The sequence below is a fragment of the Rhinoderma darwinii genome, chromosome 3 (assembly GCF_050947455.1).
Source record: "Rhinoderma darwinii isolate aRhiDar2 chromosome 3, aRhiDar2.hap1, whole genome shotgun sequence".
NCBI lineage: Eukaryota > Metazoa > Chordata > Amphibia > Anura > Rhinodermatidae > Rhinoderma > Rhinoderma darwinii.
In genome coordinates this window covers 288,682,644-288,699,163 of record NC_134689.1, presented here as the reverse complement: position 1 = coordinate 288,699,163, position 16,520 = coordinate 288,682,644, and the positions used below count along the sequence as shown (strand labels likewise).

At 40.5% G+C, this 16,520-nt stretch overlaps 1 protein-coding gene across 1 annotated transcript in view; it reads left to right on the top strand.

Moving 5' to 3' along the window:
* The window catches only part of SECISBP2L (SECIS binding protein 2 like), a 57,548-nt gene extending 47,286 nt beyond the window's left edge, over positions 1-10,262 (top strand). Inside the window, exons 12-18 of the mRNA XM_075858030.1 lie at positions 3,155-3,324; positions 3,468-3,600; positions 3,717-3,879; positions 4,621-4,841; positions 7,147-7,301; positions 8,831-9,050; positions 9,655-10,262. Of these exons, the coding sequence (XP_075714145.1) occupies positions 3,155-3,324; positions 3,468-3,600; positions 3,717-3,879; positions 4,621-4,841; positions 7,147-7,301; positions 8,831-9,050; positions 9,655-10,166 (1,574 nt within the window). The 3' untranslated portion in view covers positions 10,167-10,262. The remainder of the gene's footprint in view (positions 1-3,154; positions 3,325-3,467; positions 3,601-3,716; positions 3,880-4,620; positions 4,842-7,146; positions 7,302-8,830; positions 9,051-9,654) is intronic.
* Positions 10,263-16,520: the final 6,258 nt, after the last annotated feature.

The following is a 16,520-nucleotide window of genomic DNA, read 5'->3' as shown; positions in this document are numbered from 1 at the left end:
AACTGTGATAAAATGTTTCCATCATAGTTTCTTTTTAAACTCGTTTTATTGGAGAATTTAAGTAGAAATGTATTAAGTACACAATAAAGAAGTATGAAAGAAAAATAGTCTCATGTCAATATCCTTCTGCATACCAAAATGATTTGTATTGGAAGAAAATTGTATACAGATTCAGCATTTATAATAAAAAAAGAAAAGTCCCTAAACAAAGATAATTCAGTATGCGTATAAGAACATTGAACGATTATATTGTCTAACAATGAATCCCTCAAATTCGCATATCTATGTGGAGTATATTGGGTAAGTGATGAATTACACTGAGTGCCCCAGACCTAAAATTTGTGTATACATCCCTTGTTTTGATAAACGATCTGCTTGTAGGGGAGGACTGCATTAACCAGAGATTTTCATGTAGAAACGTTAGGGGGATCTCTGATTCATCGAGCGCATCTTTATGGTTGTACAGGCTATAAATAGAGCCTCCCTAGGAAAAAATCCTAGAGTAGTGAGGCCAGTGTTCTTCCGGCAGGATGCCGAAGAGAGACACCAACGGGAAAAGTGGTACCGGTATCTGGAACACAGTAGACACCGTTTTTATAACCTCTTCCCAGAAGGAGTAGATCAATGGACAGACCCGCATCATATGCCAAAAATCTGATCTCGGAAACCAGTATCTATGGCATTCAGTGGTGTGGGAAACCTATTCATTGAATGCAGTTTAACAGGCATAAGAGCTCTGGTGCACAATAAAAAGTTGTATAATTGAGTTATTGGCTGTGAGTGACGCTAGAAGAAGGGAAGACCAGTAGATCTCCCCAATCTTCCCTGGATAGATTAGGGATTTGGGTTTTCCATTTATATTCCAAATGTAAAGGCATACTCGCCAGTTCAGCTTGGATAAGTGTAAATTTGCATCTGAGAGAAGGATTTTAAAGTATTATTGTCATAGAGGTTGCCAATTGTCTGCACCCCAAGTTCAATACACAAATGAGGATCCATGGCTTCTGATAAATGCAGAAGTAAGGGGTTGTGCCAAAAAAAAGGGGCATCCGAGTAATGTTAGTAAATTTTTAGCCGCATTTCACACCTTGGAGGATAACTTGTGCAGAGGCAATAATGTTTTAAGAGTACCTGCAGGCCCTGCCAACACCGACCATAAATGAGAAAGCTGTAAAAATTGTGGTTAAGTGATGTTCCCGATTTAGGAAGTGGATCTAACCCGTGTGGCAAGATGCCGCAGCTGACCTGCCAGATAATATAGATATGTATAACTGGCAATGCCGTCCCAGCCAAGTCTTTAGGGACTTGTAGTGTAGACAACCCAAGTTTAAAGCGATTGGAAACCCCAAGTGTATGAGAGGAATAATGCATGAACCTTTCTGAAATTACATGGGTATCGGTACCGCAGCATGTTCCAGAATATGCAGGTGGGTTTTTTTTTAATGAGGTTAATTCGGGAGATTATGCCACACTCTAAATTTCGTTTTGATATATTAGAGTAAAGGAAGTATATTATTAGCCAAATCAGTGGCATGATCCCTGATAATAATGATGCCCAGATATTTGAAACTGGGAGCGAACTTCAACCCACATTCCACAACTGACCATCCTGCTCCCAGGAGCGGCGTTAAAACTGATTTTATCCAGCTAATGCAGAGACCGAGACGGTGCCAAGTTTATCGATGGCAGCAATAGCCAAGGGCATGGTACCCCCAGGTCGAGACATAAAAGGAACCATGTTATCAGTAAAGAGACCCAGCCTGTCTTCCCTCGAGGCTAACACTACACTCCTGTATTCTGGATCTTGTCTAATATACATATTCATGATTGCCTTAAATCCATTGGCTAACCATGGGGAAAGAGGAACGCCTAGTACCTCATTGTAAATGAAAAAAGGGTGAAAGGATCACGTTCACAAGTATCTGTGCCATGGGCACTTTATATAGAATTGAGATCCATTTTATAAAATGGATGCCGAAACTGAACGGTTTCAGAATTTCAAGCATGTAATGGCACTTCAATGATGCCAACGCACAATCCGCCTTCAAAGATGCACTGACCTGTGTTACCACCTGGACCCTACAGACCTCTGACGTGGTCTTCCCTGGCATGAAGCCAGAATGATCAGCATGTATAACCTGTATTATTACATTGTTTAGTCTATTGGCTAGGACTTTCGTAAGTATCTTTAGTTGTTGTTTAGTCCGGATACCTGTGAAACACCTCAATGGGATCTCGGTGAGATCTGCTTTCAGAACTCCCCTACCTGCCTCATCCAGGGCTGGAAATTCTAAGTCCATATAGGAGAGGATTTCTGAGAATTCATAAGAGGTTTTGAAGGAGTACAAATTACTATAAAATTGAGCAAATCTTTCTGCGATCTTTGGTGTATCGGTGAGGACTATACCAGACGGGTCTTTAAGGATAGCTGTCCTTTGGGTATTTTGATGTATAAAATCGACTTTTATTATAATTTAATCTTTAATAAGTTGCGCAGTACAATTTTTATTATTCCCCAAGGATACCTGTCAAATGTTTTACCATGTCAGAAGCTATCCGACAGCTTAATTTTTTTTAAGCTGACAGATAATCGAATATAAAAATGCAGAAGTCATAGCAGAGGCCTTTATGTAAAATAAATGATGTAGATCTCCTATTTCCATAATACTTTACATTTAGTCAGAACTAAAGTGGATTAGCAACACTAATAAAATAGATTAAAGGGGTCTCATTAGGACAACCCCTTCCCGATGGAAGCCATTAAGTGTATCAACTTTACTGCCAGGCTGGCCTTCTACCCATGGCGAACAGCTTATTTTTCTAGGGGAAGTTTCTGTTGGCCATACACGTTAAAATGTAGCATTACCAGCTGGTCATTCGAGTCTATGTAATACATGGCCATCTGGAGTCTGGCTGAGAGGGTATATGGCTCATGGGGGGGGGGGGCCTTTAAGCTGTGATATAAAATTTCTTTATTGAAAAAAATGGATCCTCCGTTGGATATTTTGAAGCATGTGGCTTGAAATATATTACATTTAGAATGGTCTGTATTATGATTTATTGAATGTTTTATTTATTTATTTATGGTTTTTGAAAATTATTGCTTTTAATCTTTTCAATTCAAACAAATGTTTTTTTTGTTTTTTTTATTCAGTTGGCAGTACTGTCCCATTTCACATTAAAGAGAACATAAACAGAAATTTGTTCTTGAAGAGCCCGGCACTAGTGGCTTGCCCTAACCCCTTGGACTCCACTGCACCTCGTGGGAAAAGGGGAAAAGAAAAAGAACTGCCAAAATTAAAACGTCCAACTCCACTAAAGAAGGTGAGTTGGTACTGGATACGTGTACTGAAATTATAACGTTTAGGGATGTATTTATATATTAGGAAGATTTCATTAGTGATCTGATGAAGATGCATCGTTGGCGGATTCTTCCGTTAAATGTGACCTAATTCTGTCTCCTGAAGATAATCTTGAAAGAAAGAGAAGAAAAGAAGGGACGTTTGACAGTGGATCCGAATGTACTGGGTTCAGATGAGCAGAAGGATATACCTTTAAGTTTTGCTGATGATCAGTCTGAAGAGCTGGCGTCTCAAGACGGTAACTCACAATAGCAGCATGACATTCAAACCTTACTTGGTCGCATGCGTAGTTTGCAAGAGATTTCTATGTTTAAATCTGCTATTCTGAATAATTGTACTTTTTTCCTCCATTAGAAGCCGGTCTGAGTGCACCCAGTGATACTTCACTGTCTCCAGCTAGTCAGAACTCTCCCTACTGCATGACCCCCGTATCTCAGGGATCACCAGCAAGTTCTGGCATTGGTAGCCCTATGGCCTCTTCTGCCATCACCAAAATTCACAGCAAAAGGTTCAGAGAGTAAGTGAAGAACAATCATTTATTTATGGTTTTTGATAATCCCATCACTATGATGGGCAGCAAAATAACATGAGCAGGTGTAACAGCACTGTGTTCAATTGGAATCTGCCGACAGCTGCCAAGCCATTCTTTAGGGATTGTCGAAAACGTGTCAAAAATGGGTCGTTTAGACGGCAGCATCTATTGATATTCTAAAAATATTAATCCAATCACATAAACCGTGCAATGTGTCGGCTCTTTACATCCAGAGCCTTTCTCAAGCTCCCTAATGCATATCTATTTACATTGCGAAATGATCAGATGTGTGTCTGTTGTTTAAAAGGAAAGAGAACGTCAATAACCTGTCAAAATAAAAAGGAATCGCTTAGGTAAACTCTGTATGTTATGGGACTGATGCGCATTAAAGTAGGGTTCGCTACAAGATGCCCATTAAGGGTTAACCTAAGCCCATACTCTATACAGCGCTATAAATATGTATGACTTGCTTTGAACATGTTACGTATGCTCATGTTTATCGTGTACCTGTCTTATGATGCATCTTAATACCTGAAAATAGGTAAACTGTGAAAAATTGACCCTTTCCAGCTCATGAACATTGGTGTTAGAATAGTCTATAGATAGAACGCCTGTAGATAATATTTACATCATTTGTGCGTTATTTAGTGGTGACATTTTGAATATGAAGATAGTTAAGCCTCTAGTTCTTTGTTTTTTGTCATGCGATTCATACTTTACCTACAGATACTGCAATCAAGTATTAAGTAAAGAAATTGATGAATGCGTGACCGTGTTACTGCAAGAACTCGTCAGCTTTCAGGAACGCGTATACCAGAAAGACCCTATCAAAGCCAAGTCCAAGAGAAGACTTGTTATGGGATTACGAGAAGTCACCAAGCACATGAAGTTAAATAAAATCAAGTGTGTTATTATTTCTCCCAACTGTGAGAAGATTCAATCTAAAGGTATGTTGTGTTTTACAGAATTCTCCTATAAATTATAATACTTTATCATGAATATCAAAAGATACGTCTGAGCTGCAAACTATGGCATCCTGTATGTATTGATAAAACATTTCCTATCCTTTGTATAAGCCAAAAATGTTTGATTGTGGGGGTCCAACACTGATAAACAGAATGAAGAGACCACAGTGCTCCAGCAAGCGTGGTCCCTTCATAGGTTACACAGGCACAGCACCGTACGTACGAGGGTGGTGACTGTGCCAGGTAGAACAGCTCAGTCTCATTCACTTGAATAAGACTGAGCTACAGTACCAGGCACAGTTGCCCATATGGACGAGCTGGTGGTGCCTTTGCAAACCACTAGGGGGCCACAGCCCCTACATTATGCTGATCGGCAAAAAGATAGGCCATCAGTGTTGACTTCCTGAAAATCTCTTTATTGTATATTTGATGCCTTCCCATGCACCGTGTGTGTAATACGCAGCTCCTCTTAGAGAAGAATTCCTATATAGTCTCTCTCTCTGCTCTTTTCTCTCTCTGCTCTTTTCTCTCTCTGCTCTTTTCTCTCTCTCTCTGCTCTTTTCTCTCTCTCTCTGCTCTTTTCTCTCTCTCTCTCTGCTCTTTTCTCTCTCTCTCTCTGCTCTTTTCTCTCTCTCTCTCTGCTCTTTTCTCTCTCTCTCTCTCTCTCTGCTCTTTTCGCTCTCTCTCTCTGCTCTTTTCGCTCTCTCTCTGCTCTTTTCGCTCTCTCTCTATGCTCTTTTCGCTCTCTCTCTGCTCTTTTCGCTCTCTCTCTCTCTGCTCTTTTCGCTCTCTCTCTGCTCTTTTCGCTCTCTCTCTGCTCTTTTCGCTCTCTCTCTCTCTGCTCTTTTCGCTCTCTCTCTCTGCTCTTTTCGCTCTCTCTCTTCTCTTTTCGTTCTCTCTCTCTGCTCTTTTCGTTCTCTCTCTCTCTGCTCTTTTCGTTCTCTCTCTCTCTCTGCTCTTTTCGCTCGCTCTCTCTCTGCTCTTTTCGCTCGCTCTCTCTGCTCTTTTCGCTCGCTCTCTCTGCTCTTTTCGCTCGCTCTCTCTGCTCTTTTCGCTCGCTCGCTCTCTCTGCTCTTTTCGCTCGCTCTCGCTCTCTCTGCTCTTTTCGCTCGCTCTCGCTCTCTCTGCTCTTTTCGCTCGCTCTCGCTCTCTCTGCTCTTTTCGCTCGCTCTCTCTGCTCTTTTCGCTCGCTCTCTCTGCTCTTTTCGCTCGCTCTCTTTTCGCTCGCTCTCTCTCTGCTCTTTTCGCTCGCTCTCTCTCTGCTCTTTTCGCTCGCTCTCTCTCTGCTCTTTTCGCTCGCTCTCTCTCTGCTCTTTTCGCGCTCGCTCTCTCTCTGCTCTTTTCGCTCGCTCGCTCTCTCTCTGCTCTTTTCGCTCGCTCGCTCTCTCTCTGCTCTTTTCGCTCGCTCGCTCTCTCTCTGCTCTTTTCGCTCGCTCGCTCGCTCTCTCTGCTCTTTTCGCTCGCTCGCTCTCTCTCTGCTCTTTTCGCTCGCTCGCTCTCTCTGCTCTTTTCGCTCGCTCTCTCTCTCTGCTCTTTTCGCTCGCTCTCTCTCTCTGCTCTTTTCGCTCGCTCTCTCTCTCTGCTCTTTTCGCTCGCTCTCTCTCTCTGCTCTTTTCGCTCGCTCTCTCTCTCTGCTCTTTTCGCTCGCTCTCTCTCTCTGCTCTTTTCGCTCGCTCTCTCTGCTCTTTTCGCTCGCTCTCTCTCTCTGCTCTTTTCGCTCGCTCTCTCTGCTCTTTTCGCTCGCTCTCTCTCTGCTCTTTTCGCTCTCTCTGCTCTTTTCGCTCGCTCGCTCTCTCTGCTCTTTTCGCTCGCTCTCTCTGCTCTGCTCGCTCGCTCGCTCTCTCTGCTCTGCTCGCTCGCTCTCTCTGCTCTGCTCGCTCGCTCGCTCGCTCTCTCTGCTCTGCTCGCTCGCTCGCTCTCTCTGCTCTGCTCGCTCGCTCTCTCTGCTCTGCTCGCTCGCTCTCTCTGCTCTTTTCGCTCGCTCTCTCTGCTCTTTTCGCTCGCTCTCTCTGCTCTTTTCGCTCGCTCTCTCTGCTCTTTTCGCTCGCTCTCTCTGCTCTTTTCGCTCGCTCTCTCTGCTCTTTTCGCTCGCTCGCTCTCTCTCTGCTCTTTTCGCTCGCTCTCTCTCTCTCTCTCTCTGCTCTTTTCTCTTTCTCTTTCTCTCTCTCTCTGCTCTTTTCTCTTTCTCTCTCTCTGCTCTTTTCTCTTTCTCTCTCTCTCTCCTTTCTTTTATATGTGGTATTACTGACTGTATAGTAGACTGAGGATTTGTTGTGCTTTTACCTAGGTGGACTGGATGAGGCACTCTATAATGTAATAGCTATGGCAAGAGAACAAGAAATTCCATTTGTTTTTGCTCTGGGACGAAAAGCTCTGGGGCGCTGTGTAAACAAATTGGTGCCAGTCAGTGTTGTGGGTATCTTTAGCTACTCAGGTGCTGAGGTACGTAGAAAAAGGCAGAAAATCTATATTGTATTTATTTTTTGGAGGTCATCAATTTATACCTCAGTATATTATTAAAATTTTTACTAAAATGTGTAGACTTATTTATTAATGCTGAAAAGGTGACCATAAATTCCTTTTACTTAGCTGGTGCTTATTCAATTACTAGTCTCCATCAATATAACACTACCCAAGATTCCTTATTTATATTTTTTTTATTGTTAAAGAGGCTCTGTCACCAGATTATAAGTGCCCTATCTCCTACATAATCTGATCGGCGCTGTAATGTAGATAACAGCAGTGGTTTTATTTTGAAAAACAATAATTTTTGAGCAAGTTATGAGCAATTTTAGATTTAGGCTAATGAGTTTCTTAATAACCAACTGGGCGTGTTTTTACCAACTGGGCGTTGTTCAGAGGAGTGTATGACGCTGACCAATCAGTGACTAATCAGTGTCCTGCACGTCTCATTGTTCCAGCCCAGCTTCTTTCACTGCACAATCACACTGTAACAATGGGCCGGAACAATGAAGTGTATGACGCTGATTGGTCACTGATTGGTCAGCCTCATACACTCCTCTGTACAACGCCCACTTGGTAAAAAAGTAAAAACACGCCCAGTTGGTTATTAAGAAACTCATTAGCATAAATCTAAAATTGCTCATAACTTGCTCAAAAATGATCGTTTTTCAAAATAAAACCACAGCTGTTATCTAATATTACAGCGCCGATCACATTATGTAGGAGATAGAGCACTTATAGTCTGGTGGCAGAGCCTCTTTAACATTTGCACCATGTTTACCCTGTATTGTATTGTATGTTCTATTGTTGCACTACTATTATTATTATTATTATATGTCACGCAGTATACATGGGTATATATTGTATATTCTTTCTATTTTGGGGGGTCTGATCTTTTCGATCTCTGGATGGAATACTCATACATTTGTTAATACATTCTACAGCTGTATTTTGCTGTATATTAGAGCCTATTCACATCAGTGTTGCCTTAACGTTGAGGGGTGACGTTGGAGGTTTCTGTAGGGTTAACCCCTCAACGGAAAGGTAAACCTTAGCTTCCGTTTGCATCACAATCGACTGTGCTATTGATTCCGTCAAAAACTAGGGAACCCTGTCTCAACGGTTTTTTTAATTTTAGTTTTTTATGGTGATGCTCTCCCTTTAACTATGGTTTATAAGATTACCTTATACCCAGGTGGTGACTGTATTCCAGCCTGGTTTTGTGGCATGTGATGTTCCCTCATATATATATATATATATATATATATATATATACACCTTGATAATTGGCCAGTTGTGTATGACGATTAGTAAAATGCTAATTCTATACATTTCCCAAATTTTGGAATACTCTTCTTAAACTCCAATAAGGTCAATAGACAAAATAACTTATGTGTACGACAAGAATGCAAAATGTCTTTGTTCTTATGGAGCCAATGCTCTTTTCTCTTTCATTACCACTCCTCTATGAAAAGAACCTTCTGACTTTTTTTTTTACTGCACCCCAGAATTTATTTAATAACCTGGTCTCTCTGACGGAAGAAGCTAGAAAAGCATACAAAGATATGGTGTCCTCAATGGAGCAGGAGCAAGCTGAAGAAGCTTTGAAGAATGTCAAGAAGGTCCCACACCACATGGGTCATTCCCGTAACCCCTCTGCAGCCAGTGCTATTTCATTCTGCAGCGTCATCTCTGAACCTATCTCAGAAGTCAATGAGAAGGATTATGGTAAGCTTTTGTACATGGGGGGAATGTCCATTCAAAGATATATTTTCATTTGCTAGCTTTTGACTTGAATTTTACTTTGGCAGGCTTCTATTGGACCATTTCTTGTGTGTGTGTGTGTGTGTGTGTGTGTGTGTGTGTGTGTGTGTGTGTATGTGTATACACTCCTCAACATTAAAATTGCAACACTAAGAAGGGCAAGCCGTAAGGTTATGCTAATCGAGGAAGTAGCAGGTGTCTGGTACATCATTGGTCGGCAATTGCAAAGTGTGCCCCCAGCAGCCAATCTTCATGATTTGCGTACCCAAGTGCATTCTGCGTGGCGTAACATTCCTCAGACAACCATTAATAACTTTGATAGCATTGATACTGAATAAATCAAGATGTTTGGAATTATTTGTTCCCATATTTTTTGCACATCATTAACATGTTCATCGATCCTGTGATTTCCACAACTCCAAAACATTTCCTTCTCGGTGTTGCAATTTGAATGTTGTGTGTGTGTATGTGTGTATATATATATATATATATATATATATATATATATAATGTATATATACATATATTTCTTTTCGGATATTTTAATGTATGCATTTTATTTTTTTAGAAACAAACTGGAGAAGTATGGTAGAAACATCTGATGGACTTGAAGCATCTGAAAATGAAGATTCTTCTGTACGAACAATGGCATCCCAACATACGATTAATGCTCCATCTGATAAAATTGTTCATAAGCCACTTTTGGGTCCTGATATCACTACCTCAACTTCTAAACCTGGCAAGTTAGCTCCAGTTGGCAAAGAAGAGACAAAACCAGAAGACAATCTGGAATGGGCTTCACAGCAGAGTACAGAAACTGGATCATGGGATGGTAGCGGCAGAGACGTCCTCAATTCTTCCATGACAAGCACAACAAGTACTCTGGTGCCAGAAATGCTGGACGAAGATGATGAGGAGGAGGAAGATGATGATGAGTATCACCAGCAACCTATTTCAGTCAGCAGAATAGAGTCTTGGGTGTCAGAAACCCAGCGGACTATGGAAACTCTGCAGCTTGTGAACAGTCCTGAAGAAGATAACATTGAACAAAGTGAAGAGGATGCTGCAGAGAATATCTAGAACCAATTGGTGAGTGCAAGGAACAGACAGAAGACAAGATGGTCAGAAATGGAGCACATACACAAAGTGGTGCAAGATCTTTATTAAAAGAGAGCTCTAACTCTTATATGTAAATAAAAAAAAACACAAAAAAAAACTCAGGAATTGGTCCACTCACAGAACTTTGCTTTTGGGAGAGTTGCAGCCATTCCCATACCTAGTTCATCTCAATGTTTTGCACTGTTTAACCGATACCTGATTTTCTGCAAAAGATGTTTTATTGTTAAATGTTCCGCTGAATTGCTGCTTTTACTCCACTTCAACACTAGAGGGCGTTTGCCGGAATTGTCCAGCTTTTTCCCCCCTTCAGCATTGGGTTTCAGTACACAAATGGTGAAAAAAGTAAAACAATGATCTTTCCATATGGTAAGATACCTGTAGATAATTGTTGGTATCTGACATTCTGGATATCACATTGATTACATCTGGTTTAATGGAATCCATTTTACAAATGAAAATTTTGTATTGATTTTGTCTTAAAATAGCCATGTTTACATTTGTGTGTTCTGCAGAAAAGTCCATTGACGAAACCTAGTATTTTATATTCATAACCAAATAATTCAGAATGGATTCTCTGAAGGAGTACAGTGTGTATTTCCGTTTCTAATCGCTTGTGGTGTAGCTCTCCATCAGTTAGCTGGGTTTGGCGTGTGGAAACCTTTGTATGCAGGTGGCGGTGTACATACATCTGTGCCGTAAATCATAATCAACCTAATATTGTCCTTGATGAAAACATTTCAAAAAGTGTCTTCTTTATGTACACACTGAATATTAATTTATTGTAAATATCTATTAATATAGCATTTCACACATTTGAAAATTATTTCTTTTTTTGTATTTCATTTTAAGGGTTCGTCACATTTAATCTTTTCTGTAGTTAGTTTGTAAAATTAGAATTTAAAAAAACAAACAAAAGAAAAACAGTGTGGTCCTGATCCAGCTCTCCGCTTTTCATGATTCTTCAGATTTTTTATTCAATGAAACCCATTAAAGGGTAACTAAACGTTCAACAAACTTCTGACATGTCATAGTGACATATCAGAAGTTTTGATTTAGCGGTGTACGGGTTCATAGACTTTCTATTGAGCCGTACGCCACTACATTGATTTCCGGAAAAAGCCGAACAGAAACGAAGTGGCTCAGGGCTCATATATTGAGCCCGTACACCAATTGCTCGGCTTTCCGAGGAAAAGCCGATCAGAAACTAAGCGACTCACCCAGGCGCTTCTGCCGCTTTGTTCTAGCGATTGGTGGTGGTCTCAGTGCTCGGACCCCCACCAATCAAAACGTCTAACATGTCACTATGACATGTCAGAAGTTTGAACGTTTAGTTATCCTTTAATACACAATGCTGACCTAACTAAAGGAGATAACTATGGAAGGGACAAATGTGACCATTGCTCTGGCTAGACTAGAGGAGTCTCATAACCCAGTAGTTTTTGGCGATGTCCAATGGCAAGCAATTTATTGGTCCCTTTGAAAAATCTACACAAAAAAATTAACCTGATCAACTGTGATTGTCAGATACTGCATGATTCTGTCTCGTGTCAGACTAACCATTTGTAACCAAATAATGTTGTTTAGCTTTAAAGGGGCTCTCCACATTTTAGTAATGGAGATTGTAACAGAGCTCTAGACGTCTTCTAAGTTCTCGAGGGACCATGGCTTCATGGGGACACGACTGTTTGTTTACGTGAGCTCGTCTACACAAGATGTTCTGCGTGTAGAATCTTATGGAGAAGGTGTAGTATTGCTGAATGTGTCTTTTGCCACTCTGTGGTGTCCTGTATTTCTGCATTACAGCTAAACTGATTGTGATATTGCATTATTTTTCTGACAATTGGAATAATTATGTAGCTAGCAAGCACTTTTAATAGAAAAAGTAAGGATCAGATCCCTGCTGTGTTGGTAGCACAAGTGGCAGAGTTGAGGTGCCAAGTATGAGCAGATGCCTCACTGTCATTCAGTATCGATAAGGCATCTATCCAACTGCTTAACTGCGGGTCACCCTACTGCATTATCTTTACTGGCAGAATGATTTTGATGCCCTGCCAATGCAGTGTGATAAAATGCCAATGGAGGTTCATGATGATAAACTCTGCATGTAAGCAAACAATCTTCTTCCCCTTGCAGCCTGGGTCACAGAGATAAGCGTCCAGTAGATCTCCGGGCATTAGATCACTTTTAGTGCTATGTTTTATAAGCCAAATTTACCAAAACATGTAGAGTCCCTTTAAGTGGCCATTGTGTCCCAATGAAGATCTGTGGCGTGGAGTTACTTTGTTCCTATAGATGAATTGTTCGGGGACATTTTTCTCTAAACCATGCGAAGTGGATAAAATATCTGTTGTCCATTACAGGGACACTACATAATACATAGTAGATGGTTCTACTGTTAAAGTGAGTATTTTGATAGTTCTTGTAATTTCATACATTTTTTGTGTAAATATTTTAGAATGAATGTAAGTTGCCTGATTGTAACCATTCCTCAGTTACCGATGTGAAATTGGCAACTTTGTACAGTTTTATTGCAGCAAATCTATTTACTAGTGTAGAAAAAAGAAGTCTTGAAAGTACAAAGGGTAAGGAGTGAGGTCGTCTTAATCATTGCTGGTACACGACAGACCTTCGCCTTTACATTTCAAGCGTTTACTCGCCTGTGGAAATGACGGGGTTCCGAACACAACATTCAACTTTTGTTAAGTTTGTCTACATGCTCAACTAATTCTTGATCTTGACAGGCGGCAATACTTAGCTAGGTTATGTTTTCACGCATGGCTTTCAACCAAATGTTCTCGCTATTTTGAAAAAGGAAAGAATCTGTCACTACTTACAATGTAAGTTAGAGGAATTAGAAGGGAGAGGGTTAATTCATCAAACATGGTTATTAAAGAACACCTGCCATGAGACAGGTAACAGAAGTGCAACTACAACATAAAGCCCCCACTGTAGAGCTACCTGAACTAGGTTATATAAGGGCTGTGCTGATCTCCTGCCGCTGTCCAGGGGAAGGTGACCGGGGCCATGCAGCAGAGAGAAGCCCTATCTTCCAGCAGCTCTCGCCCAATCATCTTGTAGAGTGCCTCTTGTATCTAGATACTCCTGACTCGGGGGCGGACACAGACCGCTGAGAGCCCCTGTTTAAGAACAGTATATGGGCCCCTTGCTCTCCAATATCTCGCCACAGATCATCCCCTTATGTCTCTCTAATAATCCATCAGTAAGTGTTAGCCTATGGCTGACATTTACATGCAATCTAGTAGACTGAAGAAGGCTGCTTTAATGTGACAATGGGCCCCCTTACCTACAGGGCCCCTGTCCTGAATTTCCAATAAGTCAAGGCTCTTCTTACTGTTCTGTACTGAATTTGAGAATTTTAGAGAACATTTTTGACCTTCGGTCAAGTGAATAATTACTACTTTACCCCTTGTTGTGTTTTATTTTTTTTCTCTAACTAATGCGAGTCAGTGGATGTCATACAAATATCAGACCTCCACGTACAAATATCAGACTTCCACATATAACCAGATGCTTAGGGCAAGTTGCATTGGAGAACAGCGTGGAAATACATTTTAAGGGCTGATTTACATTTAACCTTGACTTAGACTTTCACTTAATAGTAAATGAAAAATACCTGTCCTATAATATCTTACTTCTGTACAGAATGCATTTGTTCACTTATTTAGCAGTTTTTACATGATGAATTGTCTCTGCGTTCTATGTATATAGTTAAATTAATTCTAAGTATTTTTTGTGTGCAATCTTTTGTTTTTTCCGTTACAGTTGCGATTGGATGGTATGGCATATAATAATGATATAGTACTTGTAAAAAGTATAAACCAAGGACTGAGTATGAAAGAGGACGGATCTACGTATTAAGTGTTTAATGGAAGTGTAACATTACATCAATCCCTAACCGTTCGCTACCCGTGTGATTAAGGGCACGTCCAATGAAGAAAAGCTTCTATTAATGCCTTGTTCATTAAAGTGTTACTGGTCTTGTTTACCAATATGTAATTTTGCAATATATTTTAAGTAAAGATGTAGCTGGCCTTTTATTGTACCCAATTTCAACTTCAGCTCATCCACACGTTCCAGGGGAAGGTTGGCACAGATATATCCATTTGTCACAGCGGTAAAACTGGCATAAGGTGTGGGCTAGACGCTGACTGTTGCGCAAATTTGGATTTGCATGACGTTCTCATAAGTTTTGACCATATCTATGCAGACCTATGAGTCGCCATGGTTACAGAGTATAGGCAACCCCTGTGTGTAGTCAGATCATGCAGTTGTATGTTACTACACTCCCTCTGCTTCTTGCTAACTACTCCTGAGCACTGTAGAGGCATCTGTGGTCAGAACAGGTTGGGATACTCACACAAAATGTTATATATCCCTCAGGAAACTTCTAAGCTGTATACAGAAATCACAGCTTGTACAGCCATGTAAGTGGAGATGAGAGGCAGGCTACAACATTGAGAGAAGGTAAGCAGAGGGAGCCTGCTTCACAGGGAACACACACTGAGCTCTGAGCTTGCAGCTCCACAAGAAGGAACGTCACAAATAGTAGGTTTTGAAAATAGTAATACCAGAAACGGCCAACAACACAAACCTAAACCTCTGAAGGTAGATAGAAAAAGTTCTTTTTTCTGTGCCAAAGGTATACTAATGCTTTTAAGCACTTCCCGCAAACAATTGTACTATTACCTCCTAATTGCGGTGTTTAAGCGCAATAGGACTTCATGGTACGTCCAGCGGATGGCACAGGAGCCCATGTTATCCCAGCTGTTTAACCCCTTAGATTCCGCACTCAATAGCAACTTCCACATATAAGGAATTTGATTCCCTCTATCAGTCCATCAGTGCCCCGCAATGCCATCATGGGTTGTCGTTGTTTTTTTATGGCAGTCAGAGGCTTGACAGGCATGTGCCAATTAGGCCCAATAGTTTGCCTGTCAGTGTAGGCAATAATTCTTTGGATTGCTAAGTAGGTGATCAAAGATTTGCTACCTCTAGTCCCCTCGACCAAAACAAAAAGTGAAATTAGTTAAATAAAATTTAACAAAATGTCTCCACCACCACCACAAAACCAATAGTGGGATTACTGGTTTATTTTGCAATCCACACCCCCCCCCCCCCCCAAAAAAAACAATATATTGTATGTACCCAAAAATGGTTCAAAAATCTTGCCCTCATATGGCTATGTTGATAGAAATTTTTTTTTTATTATAGCTCTTGGAAAATGAAATAAAAAAAAAAAACAATGCTTGGTCCTGAAGGGGTTAAGCAGAATATTTTTTTACTTTTTTTAAAAAATGCAGCATATGTATGACTGCTCAGACCTGTTACGGAGCTTGTGCCGGTCCAATAACATTTATCAATATTCAATTCTCACGAGCTGAGCGACATTTTTAATATGGCGCAGGCCTTTCCACATGTAGAGACCCTTTTACCATTGAACCAGAACACTCCTCTGTAACATCATTGATAAATCTGCCTCCGTGTCTAACTGAACCACATACATATGTTTAACTATTACTATACAAGGTACAATAAGCACGCGACGTCTTCGACAGTGCCAAGATTGTCCCTTTTTTTTTTTAGAAGTTTTTTGTTCATTTATCGCTGGCATGCTTTGCTAAAATTCCTGAGAGCAATCTGTTTTATTGTGCTCGTCTTGTTTTTCCTTTCTGCAGTTTTTTTTGTATCTTTTCTTTTTCTTTTCTATATATCAGCCAGCAGTTTTCTTTTGAGTGTTCTGTACTGTCGTCACCCCTCCCCCTCCTCCCCGTCTTTATGGTGTATATCCTTATATTTGTTAACATCTTTCTCTTGACGAAAAGGACAAAAAATATTTATGTGATCCTTACCTGGGAACGCATTTTCCTATTAAAATATGAAGGTTTTTTTTCTGTATGAAGGATAATTATATTTTTATTCATTTTGGAGTAATAACAGCTTTTTGCACATGTAAATACTAGTGAAATTTCCTCCTTACCTAATAAATGAATGATTTTAAATCTGTCTTTTCATTATTGTATTGGAATGAACTGCTTATAAAATGTGAATGAATGATTAGTAAGTCATTGAATAGGTTTTCTCAGAATAGATATTGGTGGCATTTTGCTATAATATACTATCCAATCGATTGCCAGTAGTCTGACTGCTGTGACCCTCACCAACCACTAGAACGAAGTGGCAGCAGCGCTAGGAAAGGACTGTAGCACTTCATCTCCTGTTGCTTTTGCTGGCTTTTTCCAGTTGGCCAACAGAAGACTTGGGGCTCGTCCACACGCTGCAGATTTGTCGCAATTT